The following is a 12,331-nucleotide window of genomic DNA, read 5'->3' as shown; positions in this document are numbered from 1 at the left end:
GAAGAATATATGTTTGGGGAAGGACGAGGAATGACGCGTACTTTTTCGATCTGATGTTTACTTGGCGCGGAAACAGAGAGCGCGCAGACTGGTCAACTAGCCCCAATATAGTCGCGGGATTCTCGCAGTGAGTATCTCGGTCGTGCTCGATCCCTCGAACTGATCGCCTATGACTAGAGACGTATAGGTTCGCGGTCGAAGTCTATGTCAAGGGGTCTAAAAACCGCTTTCTTGACGTGGCGTTATCTCTCGCGTCGATTATTCGATCAAAGCGAGAGAAGCTTGTGTGACTAAACGTAAAACGTCAGCTCAGGAGCGATGATGAGGTCAGTAGAGTTGTTGACGTACTGATGCTTGGAGAAGTGGTCGAGTCAGGAGATTAGCAATGTTATGATGGGCTGATGTTCGGGGTGTTGGGATCCTCGGGCGGCGTCGAGGAGGGAAAGAGCAGGAAGTCTTTTGTTGATTGTCTGTCAAAGACAAAATGGGGGGAGTGCACAAGTAACTACCTCACAACAACTCCTGCGTTCATATCAACGAGCACTCAATTCTAGTGGGTCTCCTTCGTTCCCTTCTCCTTCTCTAAAACACCTTTTCTCTACACCTTTCCAACCAAAAGACGTATTCCTTTTGACCTCTGTCATACCTCCTGCAAATTCAACCTTACGGGACAGACGATAGAAAGATAAAGGATCGTCCAGTTGGGGAAAGAGGTCAAGCGGCAGAGAACTGGAAGGGACGGCTTAGTAAGTCTCGTCCCAGAGCTGCAGTTGCCTTTGCCATCCAGTATCATCGACTGCCTTGCGGGGTCTCTTCGTCGCTCATATTGGTTGGACTGGCACATCGCATGACAAAGGGCATGATCTTGACGGGGAGTCGGGGCGGATGCATCATCTTGAATGACTTTGAAGAGCGTGGGAATAATCCGCGCTGACACTGTATTTGCCACCGTCTACCTCTTGTCTCTCACAGAACGCTGTATCTCTCCTGTCGAAAACAAACGACCGTTCGCCCCTCTGAGGCAACCCGTTCATCTGAGCATACATCCAGAGCGATAATCGCTTGAAATCTCGGCCAGGAAACGTTTCTTTCCGGCTTGCTACCCATATCTTTGGGCAAAGAAATCGAAGATGATCGCTCTTGCAGCAGGACCGAAGCCTCCAGGGGTGCGCTTCCTTTCAGCTAGAATAAATTGCAAGCTGACAGGATTGTGAATGGGCTATGATCAGCCGAAGTTTGGCCAGCCTGTAGCGCCCAACCTCAATGTGAGGCAGATCTGCCCCAATTGTCGTATCGACCCTCCCAATATCATTGAGGAGTATTCGAAGGGTGATCTGGTGAGAAATTTGACTTGCTGTGAGCGTCAGAATGCACAAGCTCACTCGCCTGTTCAGGTGTGTGGCGATTGTGGTACCATCTTAGGCGACCGTATTGTTGATACGAGGAGTGAATGTAAGTCGACCCGCGGGATCCATCAGTACACCTTGCTGATATCCCCTAAGGGAGAGTAAGTTTTTGATAGATGCCTTCTCAAGCATCTGCTGACCTTTGTGGTCAGACCTTCGCGGGTGACGAGAATGGTGACGACCCTTCACGTGTCGGTGACGCTGGAAATCCCCTGCTTGGTAGTAATCATCTCGACACCGTCATCTCTCACAAAGATGGACGCACCGGTATCGCTCGAGATCTCAATCGAGCAATGGCCAGGGCGAACGGTCTTTCGAACGGTATCAACGCCAAGACAAACACCGCCACTCTTTCCGCTGTCTTCTCGCGTATTGGCGAGAAGTGCGATTCAATGTTGCTTCCCCGGAACGTTCGAGAACGAGCGCAACACGTTTACAAGATTGTCGACGAGCAGAAAGCCGTTCGAGGCAAGAACGACGCAGCCGTCGACGCGGCTTGTATTGTCTATGCCTGTCGAGATGCCGGTGCTCATCGGACATTTGGAGAAGTATGTAGAGCATTAAGAGTTCCTAAGAAGGAGCTCGGACAGGTATTCACCATCGTGAAATCAACTGTTCAAAGAGCCGGTGGAAGCAGGGGAGCAATGGAAAGCGTCCATGGGTCGACCAATGCTCAAGATTCGGCCGAAGCTTTGCTCGGTCGTTATTCCGATTATCTCGACTTGGGCAACGCCGTCTTCAACGTCTCGAAGCATATCGCCGGGGAGGCTGTGGCGAAGAGCGCGATTGATGGTCGTAGTCCTGTGTCGATTGCTGCGGGCGTCTTGTACTTTACCTGTTTGTTGATGGGGAGGCAGACAACAGCGAAAGATATCGCAAAAGTAGCAACTGTGTCTGAGTCAACAACGAAGCTGTGAGTATCTGGCTGTTATCTTCCGGTGTGGAGCTGCAATCTGCAACCTGCAACCTGGTGACATACTAACTATGTTACCTCCGCAGGATCTGCAAGATGGTCGCGAACAAGCTTGATGAGGTCATCCGACCTGAATGGGTGAGTGTTTAGCTAAGAATGTGCAATAGCAGAAGCTGATGATTGATTGCAGAAAGAGGAATACGCAGAAGGGTACGGTTCGTTAGCGTCGCTAGGTAGGGTTAGCGATGCGTCTACCAAGAACTCGCGAGCCGGCACACCCAGTCGTGCAGCAAATGGCGAAACGAAGCCTGCGGCCAATGGCAGTGGCAATGCCGCTGTCAATGTCACTCCAGCACCGATCGCGAACGACGACGTAAAGGCATAAAACGATTATCGGCATCGAGCGCCCCTTTGCTTGTGTATGTAAAACTAAAAATTCGAGATGGCTGAGGTCTGTGAGGTCTGGAGGCGGCGAAAGAGGAAGACATGACGTGAAGACATGACCTTCAATAATAAATAACACTCCGCCTACTAAAGGTAGGCATCTTCTTCGTGATACTCCCACACTCTTTCTACCATCAATCGTTTGGCGCTTTGGCGCGATAGCATGTATGTGATTGTCAAGTGCTCCTCGATCATGGTGCATTGTATTGTACAACGTCCAGCGTTCATGATATTGTTACCGACTTGTCTCCACTTTCAGCCCCTACTCATCGTCCGGCTCAACACCTTGGCCTCTCCTCTTGACACCTTCCCACCATTCTGTCATCATTAATCTGATTCTGAACCAAATCTCGGTCCAACCCTGCCTATTCTTCCATCTCTTCTCCTTGATCCATCTGATATACCATCTCTGTACTCTCCTTCTTTCCTTTTTCACCTCATCCGGATTGACTTCCAAGATCTGTAATTCTACAAATCTCAATAATCGATGAGTCAATTTCTCCACCCCGCCATACACCTGTCTGAGAGTATTCACTGCTCCGATGATCACCACCAGGATCATCAAGATCGTCCCTATCGAAGCTGTGCCTCCCCCTCCACCGGCGTTATTTTCTCCCCGTAATCTTCTCCTTCCCCAATTCCCCAAAAATCCCGCCCCCCTCAGACCATTCATCAGCTGCAGAGGTCCGAACAAGGAAAGGGAGATGAGGAGAGAGACAAAGGACATTGAGCCCAGGACCGCTAATCCTAATAAGAAACGAACGACCAGACCTACGATCCCTCCCGCCAACCTGAAAGGGATAGGTAGAGATTGGACTAATCTCACTTGAGAGTCTGAAAGAGTGTTGGAGAGATCTACGAACGTCTGAATGGCACCCACTAAAACATCCCAAATCAACGTTCCGCCCCCACTGACAATCACAACGCCCCCTCCGCCTCCGCCTCCGCCACCCCCACCCCCACCCCCGAAGAACGCATGATCGTCAAAAAGATCGTACATGGGTCGAACGGACGATCTGAAGGACGTAGTGGAGGAGAGTAAGGTCCGGGAGATGGCGGGAGAACGATGGAGGAGGAAATGGAGCGATTGACCGAGTAACAGGGTCAACGACGAGAAGACTAAGAAGGCAGAGAGGAGGAGGATAGGTCGAGATGTTGCTAGACCTGCAGCCCGGGTTCCTGGCGAAATGAAAGAGACAAGAGTGTGCGTCAGTCAGTCTCGAGGATGAACAGGCGGGTGGACGGTGAAAACAACTCACTCCTCACTCGGTATCGGAAATGGCATTGAGGGCATTCTACATCCAAGGTATGTGTCAGCTTACCTGCGTTGATATCGTGGGCCGCACCATACAGCACGCAGCTCACCCATGAAGGCTTTCTGCGATCGGTGTGAGTCTCAACATCAGCACATAGAGCCATAACGAGAGCCGTTATCAAGCTACTGTGAAACGGAGCGTAGACTCACGGCGTTGGTCCCAGTCCCTCGCCAGGCGTTGATACATTGCACTGCGAGCACGGAATATCTTCAGTCAAGTACCGACAAGCTGGTCGAATGATCCCAATTGTACTGCAGTGATGATCAAGCGTCACATACCATGGACGTACTGACCCCCCAACGCCAAGCACTCATCAGCTCGTCTTCATGTACAAGCAAAGCAACGTGGAGGACTGCGACTCACTCGCATAGATCCCATACACAGACACGGCGAGATCAACCTCCCCAAGGTATCTTCCTCTTCAACACCGGAGAAACAGATCCTACATTGTCTGTCGTCTAGTTCTGCATCTGCGTCGGGTCCTGGTGCTCCGCTCGTATCTGCTCGTCCCGTCTTTGATTCCGAGTCTGGATCTGACGTATCGCTGCGTATTTGGTGATCCCCTGGTGCTGTGCTCGGGTCAAAGTCGCTCGCATTATGCACTCGCGCGCGTTGTTCATCGACTCCTCCTGATGAGGTAGCTCCATCATCCCTGGTTCCAATACGCAGGAGATCCTCTCCGTTTTCCCTCTCGGCAGTCTCCCGATCGTTCATCGTAGCGTGGTACCAAGCCGTCCGACCACCCTCCGTACCGAGAGGTGTAGAAGGCAATGAATCCTCGACGTGTTCTTCTTCTTCGTAATCCAGTTCCGGATCCAATCGATATCCACTCCTGGGTCCCGCGTCGCGACTCGATCCTACAGTGTCGAGATTCAAAGTCGTCGTTGACATGATGACGAAACTGCGGTCGATCTGTCGATCTTTGTCCGATTTAGCAAAGGACAAAGCAAGTTGGACAAACCAAGGGAGTGAGATAGGACGTGGAAGTGGACAATGCCCGTTGCCGAGTGATGATGCAACGAGTAAACGAGACCGACGGTCAGTTCTTCGGACTTCATAATCTCACGTTGCATGGCACGAGGAATCTTATACTTGAAAGCACATTGCCACATATCCGATATCCACGACACCCGATCCAACCAAACAATATAGACCTGTTTTTGCTCTGTGAATTACAAACCTATAGACGATGATACGGAGAACACTGACTGGAAACGAATCGGTTCTATACCGCCGTCATGGCCCTCTTTTCTCTTTCCTTCTCCGCTGCACTGACCAAAGCTGCGATACCTAACAGATGCGGTTGTCCACCGCCATTCTTCTCCCCTGCTGCCGTTCCCGGACCACCCCAGCTCGTCCTCGGCGACCTCAGTCCCTTCATCCCTTCTCTCGGGTACGGATGATGTCTGGGACTCGAAGGCGATTCTCGGAACCGGTAATCCGAACTGATCGGGGGTAGGCTGATCGGTTCTTGCCTGTGACTGTCTCTCTCCCTCTCTCTTTGAGCTTCTGCTGAATCGGAAAGACTCGACATGGAAGGCAGATGTCGATGCCTTACCGACCCAGGAGAAGGTGATCTCCCACCCATATTCATGCCCAAGCCAACGGGAGGGAACGAGCTGGACATCGCCGTTGATGTCGATACCGCTCGAGGTCGGAGGGGCGGGAGACTCGGCAGGCTGAATCGAGGATATGAGTGTGCACTCGGCGTTGTGATTGACATGGTCGAGGTTGGCGAGAGCGCCGAGTCCATAGACACTCGTGCGGGCGAAGTCTGGTAGAGGCCTAAAGACGAGGAGGGGGGAGGGGGCTCCATGAGCGACGACTGGGAATTTCGGAAGAGCGGCGAAGGGAAGACTGGATTCGAGAACGGCAATGAATAAATTCCCCTTTGAAGCAACTCGTGTCTTTCTGCTCCCCATTCAAGCTTCATCTCAGCCCACCACGTAGTCAGGCGCTCTTCAATAATCATCTGTTGCGGCCCTGGGACGACCAGATTTGACATCTTGAGATGCTCTTGCCAATTCGATATGACGAACAGTGGGAAAAGGACTATGTAAGAAGCGGGTATTGTCAGCTTCGCTTCTGGGTGATATCCTCGATGTTATGCACTAACAGCAACATCCCTCACGACCAGCTTTTCCAATCGTATCCATGATTACAGTGAGGTTCTCCACTGCCTGAGACTGTCTCTGAGCGGTATGGCCAGCCTCGCTTTGCTGAGCCACCGCAGCCTGCAGGTAGAACATCCCGCATTCCGCAACAGCGTGCATGTATGCGTACATCCAGCCAGTGGCCTTGACTGCCAACACCGGCGAGTTGACCATGCCTACCGCATTCGCCAGATTGTGCTCGTCGAAATGCAGATGGCGAGGAAGTCCCATCGCCCAGGTTTTGAGAGCCGATTCGAGACGTGCGGCGACGGTCGACTTCGAACCACCGCCTTTCATGTCGGTTGCCAATAGCATGATATCCGTGAAGACTGAGAGCTAGAGAGACTGTCAGCTGAGCCTACAAATATTCCCTTGTCTGCCGCAGAGCAGAGTCGATAACGCATCGTCAACTTACTATTCGAATGACGTGACCGAACTCCCCTACCCTGCCCTCTTCCCCAGGCCAATTACCACTCAGCGGGGTAATACCGTCTCTCCTTCCCGGTTCTCTTCCACCAATTCCATTCCCACCCCATCTAGCCCAATGTATTTCAGTTCCAGGCAACGGGATATTACCCAAATCATGTTCGGTCAACCGTCTAGACCTTCCATTTGCGGCTGCGCAGAGATCGTGGAAAACTAGTAACCAGAAAGTCCGAGTTCTGCTCTCCAGAAGAGTCATGTACTCGACTGGTCCTAGGCCGAGATGAAGAGCAGGGGGGGGTATATACGCATCCCCTCTTGGACGAAGAATCTCGATCCCGGAGTCGAGGTAAGATAAACCAATTTTCGGCTGTTTGATGCAAGTGAAATACACGCTGAGCAGATAACAAGCTTGCGCGAGTTCCGTTTCTTGCCATGTTCCCCGGTCTCCGCTTAGCTCGTCTTCACTCCATGTCTTGCGTAATTCGACACAGCGCTCTGCAGCTGAATGAGCCCTTCGTGCGAAAAGCTCGCCTCGAAGATGAGGAGGGTGGCCGGCAGGAAAGGTGGCAACGAAAATCGGATTTTCGCAAAGTCGAGCAGCGATGGCGTATATCATGTCGAGCAGGATCGGTGAAACTTGGTTCAGATAAAGTCGATAGTGGAAGGTGGGAGCGTGCAGCATGCATGGTAGGGGCAAGCACCGCTTGAAAAAAACTTTGGCATGAACTATTGTTTAGCTTTCACCCTGGCTAGGCACATAGGATTTTTTCTACTCACTGTCAAGAAGTTCTGCACTCAGAGCAGGGCTCGCCTCAACTACCTGGACAGGCCCTAGCATAGGTCGTCGACTGGACTCTCCCTCAGTGTCCTTGAACGACTCTCTTCTTGACCAGTTGCTATCTCCGCTCGTCCGGCGTTCATTTCCGGAATCCGTCCCTTTGCCGCCGTCTTCCTTGCTACCGCGAGCCGTGACACCTGCCGGGGTACTTGATGAGTCACGAGTACGAGGTGGTGGTATAGGATCACCCTGAGCATTGAGATAGAGACATGGTCGATTTGAGAACTCGCAGTTCGAACATGGGGCAAAGCCATCACATCGTCTCTTGTTTTTCTGCATTCCGTTCCATGTCAGCTTCGAATGCACAATTGAGGGGACGACGGGGGGTCCCACTTACGTGACAGGCACTACAAGCTTTCGCCAACCTCTTTCTTTTGCGACCTTTGGTGGTCAATTCCTCCTTTTCTAACACCCTGTCATCCTCTTTGGCACTTTTTGGTCCCTCCCACGCGTCTCTATCCGTTTCTGACCCGGTCTTCAGCATCAGGCTTGAACTTGTCGGTAGTCCAACGGCACTGTACGCGGTGCGTAAGGGTGGTGGATGGGGTCGATCTCCTGCAAAATGGAAAGACTCTCTCCTATGTGGTTGAGGAGGGGGTACTGTCCGTGACGTCGACGATGAGCCCTCCCCAAGAGAGATAGAAGGAAGATTCATCGATTTTGGTGATGGGTAGCTTGGAGGAGTCCGGGCAGTGGCTGAGGATGGCAAAGGTCGTTGAGAGTTATACGATGCGGGAGTCGTAAATTCTATTTTCGATGGTAGTTTTGAGATTGGTCGAGGTGACTGCTCGATGGGAATGGTCAGGGTCATGGGCACGTTTGACGACATGCAACGATGAAATCAGACGCTCGAGGTCTACTTTGATCCTCTTTGGTTAAACGAGTGGCGAGTACCACTGCGATGATAAGAGCCTGAGACCTAGCTTTCTTGCCGTCGAACGTGAAATAAGCCTGATTTATACTCGATAGCGCAAGGTCTCTGTCGTGATATAGGCTTCGCCAAGCTCCGCGTACGAGCTCCGACTCGGTGTTAGGGTTGACAGCTGAATCTGCACTTCGGACGAAATATCGTTCACTCCGGCGGTCGTTTCACTTGGTCGATTTTGTTTGTTGGTGGGATCACGGATGGTCGTTCCGTTGTCCTATACGCCAGTCGAAGAGTGGAAGAAGGTGAAGGAAAAGATAAGAGAAGGCTGATTATGCTAGATTACGCAGTGTTGAGACAAAGGTGGGTCGGGCGGGGCTCTGCCTGGAAGATCCGTCCGAAAAGTACTGGATGGTTTGGTCTTCGATGGTATCGATGCTTCACCTCTTGATCGCAGTATACTTGCCCTGTGAGGATGATTCAACATTCCATGGATGGTGATTGATATCGTGTTAATGATTGAATGGTTTTCGAGGTATGGGATCAGTGAGCACAGACACGGAGGGTGCGGAGAAATAGCGGGGAGAAAGTGAGGCGCGGGGGCGGATGGGGTTCAAGGTGGGGAAGGTGAAATCCGTGAAATGTCGTGTCGTACGGTAAGTGAGTATGTGAATGAACGAGCGATGACCGAGCCGTGCAGATCGGAGATGATACAACAGGTCGGAGTAGCGATGAAGCGCAACAAATGGTTTTGTTTTGTGTATTCGTGCGCGTGTGGATGGGGTGACGTGCGGGCAAGGAAGAAATAAGTCCGGACCGGACCGGTTGATCAGTGGTTATGTATAGGGTCGTTGAGGTGGTTGGAGTCGGTCAAGCAAGCAGTCGACACAGATGTTGACGAGATGAGGTGATGGAAGAGGTAAGACAAGACAGCAGATCAGTATGGGTCCTACCGCCGGGTGTGAACGTGGCCAGGTGACAAGGAGGCGGCGAGGGGTTGAGAGTCAAAAGTATGAGGATGGTTAAGTTCCGGCCGGTTGTTGGCGACGAACCTTGGGTCTGTCCTACTGGCTTCCTGTCCAGATCAACTAGATATGTACACAAACCGTGTTCTAGCTGAGTATGGATCTGCAGAGACTGCAAGTATGGTCACGTCAGCACAAAAGTGGAAGATCGATGACAAGCCCAATCCAAAGCACTCACCGTGCGCCAAAAACGCTTGTCTGGATGATAATTCCAGATCTGTTCCTATCGAACCTTCTCTGCGTATCACAAAGTCAAGCACGCCGATCTAAGTGGTCGGTGTTTGTAGGTGTGTAGGTGTGTAGGTGTGTCGAGACAGCGTGCTGCACCTATTCGCCGTTCTCCAAAGCTATACGTCCACGAGATAGATATTCGGGGGGATTGAAGGTCGATAGCGGTAGCGGTAGGCTATCGCTCCGGAGAGAACGATAGTGAACCAAAAGGTGACGGTGACGTTACAAGTCTTTGCCTTGCCGAGAGAAAGAAGCGGTTCCAGTCCTTTGCCTTCTTTGGAGATCTACCAGCGATGATGATATGTGGTACGACAACAAGAGATTGTCGAAGCAAATGATACGGTCAATAATCATTCAGTTGGATGCGATGGAACGTATGCATCTTTGAATTGTAATGAAATGTGTGTTTCTGCTCTAGCATTGTAATTCGGGTGGAACTGCTACCGCATCCCTTTTCGATCACGATTGCTGCGAACTCGTGCCGCTGACCTGCAACGCCCTGTGCGTGCGTGCGTGCGTGCTCCGATCCAGTTCAGTACCTGTGACCTAAGTCCTGGTGTTGTCTTGGGCCTCAGAGCCTGGAAATACCAATATAACCACTATGCTGTTCATTCGGTCGGGTGGATCGGTAGGTCCGGTAAAAGGGAAACACACATCTGTCCCACTCACACACACATTCCCTCATGCACTCACCTTTTTTTCCCCGCCCTGTTTTTTATTGCCATGAAGACCAAAACAGTAAGCTTACCCAATGTTCCCCGAGACAGAGTGCCCCGGATGTCCGCCGCCGAGCCCCACCCTCTGAATCCGCTCGTTGCCGCTGAACAAAAGCTCTCCCCCCCTTCTCTTCCTGCCCACGGTCCACGCCGCGACGAGGCCTTGGTTCAGGGAAAGACAAAAACTCCTTTTCGGTTTTGCTCGGGACAATAATCTAATTCCGTTTTATAGGAAAACAAGTCCGCCGGCTATTTTAGACCAAACGGTGATGGGGATGCCGCTTTTTCTTTTTCTTTTTCTTTTCGGTCGATGGTGGTACAGCAGAAGTCAAAATACACACGGCTGAGCGGCGTTGCGCGTGACTCCTGTTCCCTCTTTTCCCTTTCCCGTCGTTTTCATGTCAGTCAGCTTGCGAAGATCGCCATGCTGTCACACAGGAATGAAGCCCCCACCTCGAATGACAGCATCCCGTCTTTCTCGCTTTTTGTCACTGACGTTAACAGCGAGACAACAAACACCGCCGGCACATCATTGTTGTCGGTCAATCCGCCCCTGGAACCCAAACAGACGGACAGACAGACGTAGTGTCGTCACTCCACAGATATTCTTGGTTACCTGCAACTGGCTTTGGTTTCGCTTAGCGACTGGTTGGTGCGGCGTGGTGGATGACTCAGTTGCGGTAGTTAGACCGCCGGAGAGGAGATGGGGATGATGATGTCTTGTCTTGTACCTTAGCTTTCTCGTCCCTGCCAAACGTAAGTGAATCGGTCTACATCGGATTTGAGATGGGACACTTGTGGGGTAGCGGTATGGGGGAAAGGGCCGAGGTGGACCTCCTTTTTGATCAGGGAAAACGACACACGTCGCCGTAGCGGCGCGGGGATGAAAAATGGGGAGAAAACATGGGCGGGGTCCGGGCCGGACCGGTCGGTCCTCTTCGACCAAATGAACGTGAAGAGTAATGAATGACAGTACTCGTAGTAGTAATGAGCCGAAGACCTGAGTGGGACTACTGGCATTTTTGGGGCCGCACTTCGGTGACCGGTCATCCCCATGCATCGTCCACGGCCATCCTGGAGGCAGTGGATTGAACGGAAAGAACTCGGGTCGCAACCCATTTGATCCGAAATGGAGAAGAAATACCAATCCCAAATGTAAAAGGCCATGGAGTGGTCAACCGCCTTTTCCCGTGATACCAATGACGTGGATGGAAGATCATCGGGCCGGCGGTATTCATACCGAGGCACATCCTTGACTTGTGCCGTACGCGGTAACGCTTGTTTACCACCTCAACAAAGATGAAAAACGCTCCGTCCTACAACACACCATGCGGTTGCCATGGACGGTCTTTACGTCCTCTCTTACATCGGAGGATCATGTAAACAGCTTTCTCCCGACGACAAAGCATAAGCGAGAAGCAATTGCCGCCAGCTAACAACAGTACGGCAGAAGATAGTCCCGCCGACACAGACTGTCCAAGTACCGCCGGCCGGTATGCGACGGGACGCATCTTTCGCTTGGTGGATACGTAGCGTCAAAACGTAAAGTCGAACGTATGCCGATTTCGACCTTTTCCCTCCATCAAGAAAAACAACAAGTGGGCTTATGAGACAGGCATACAATTGGCACAGAACGAATGAAGGAACGATGACATGGTCCAGATCTCTGCGAAGCCTTCAGATGATTATGACCCCATTGATCGATGGATGATATTAACAAAGACTATCTGATCCTGGAAACCGACAAAGCTGAACGCACAGTCATGAGGAACCGCGCTTGGGTCAGAGCGTCGGAAAAGTGGACAATCCTTATCTGAACGACCATTGCTCGAATACAGTATTAGCAATGGACTTGTGCAGGGAGTCCTGGCCACCACCAAATCAACGAAAAGGTCTTGGAGCTGGTTGGCATTCAGCCGTGATATCATTTGGAATATGCGTCTCAATGAAGGTCCACGCGAGATTTTCCACAGCTCATCGAGATCCACACGAGACCTT

The 12,331-nt window shown here is 51.6% G+C and overlaps 3 protein-coding genes across 3 annotated transcripts; 1 reads left to right on the top strand and 2 right to left on the bottom strand.

The window, feature by feature from the left end:
* Positions 1-1,130: 1,130 nt before the first annotated feature.
* On the top strand, positions 1,131-2,704 carry IAR55_006881 (uncharacterized protein; the record flags this gene model as incomplete). Its single annotated transcript, XM_066949959.1, has 6 exons — positions 1,131-1,166; positions 1,230-1,337; positions 1,395-1,452; positions 1,536-2,319; positions 2,406-2,457; positions 2,510-2,704. 6 exons carry the CDS (start codon positions 1,131-1,133, stop codon positions 2,702-2,704), a joined length of 1,233 nt encoding a protein of 410 aa, XP_066799651.1.
* A 321-nt stretch (positions 2,705-3,025) lies between these two features.
* IAR55_006880 (uncharacterized protein) lies at positions 3,026-4,970 on the bottom strand (the record flags this gene model as incomplete). Its single annotated transcript, XM_066949958.1, has 6 exons — positions 3,026-3,942; positions 4,023-4,058; positions 4,129-4,141; positions 4,229-4,269; positions 4,358-4,367; positions 4,443-4,970. 6 exons carry the CDS (start codon positions 4,968-4,970, stop codon positions 3,026-3,028), a joined length of 1,545 nt encoding a protein of 514 aa, XP_066799650.1.
* A 334-nt stretch (positions 4,971-5,304) lies between these two features.
* On the bottom strand, positions 5,305-8,307 carry IAR55_006879 (uncharacterized protein; the record flags this gene model as incomplete). Its single annotated transcript, XM_066949957.1, has 5 exons — positions 5,305-6,131; positions 6,196-6,568; positions 6,648-7,372; positions 7,436-7,769; positions 7,834-8,307. 5 exons carry the CDS (start codon positions 8,305-8,307, stop codon positions 5,305-5,307), a joined length of 2,733 nt encoding a protein of 910 aa, XP_066799649.1.
* Between the last annotated feature and the right edge of the window lie 4,024 nt (positions 8,308-12,331).

Source organism: Kwoniella newhampshirensis, assembly GCF_039105145.1.
Source record: "Kwoniella newhampshirensis strain CBS 13917 chromosome 10 map unlocalized Ctg14, whole genome shotgun sequence".
In the NCBI taxonomy this organism is placed as follows: domain Eukaryota; kingdom Fungi; phylum Basidiomycota; class Tremellomycetes; order Tremellales; family Cryptococcaceae; genus Kwoniella; species Kwoniella newhampshirensis.
Note: the sequence above shows the minus strand (reverse complement) of the source record. Positions and strands in the feature narration are given on the sequence as shown.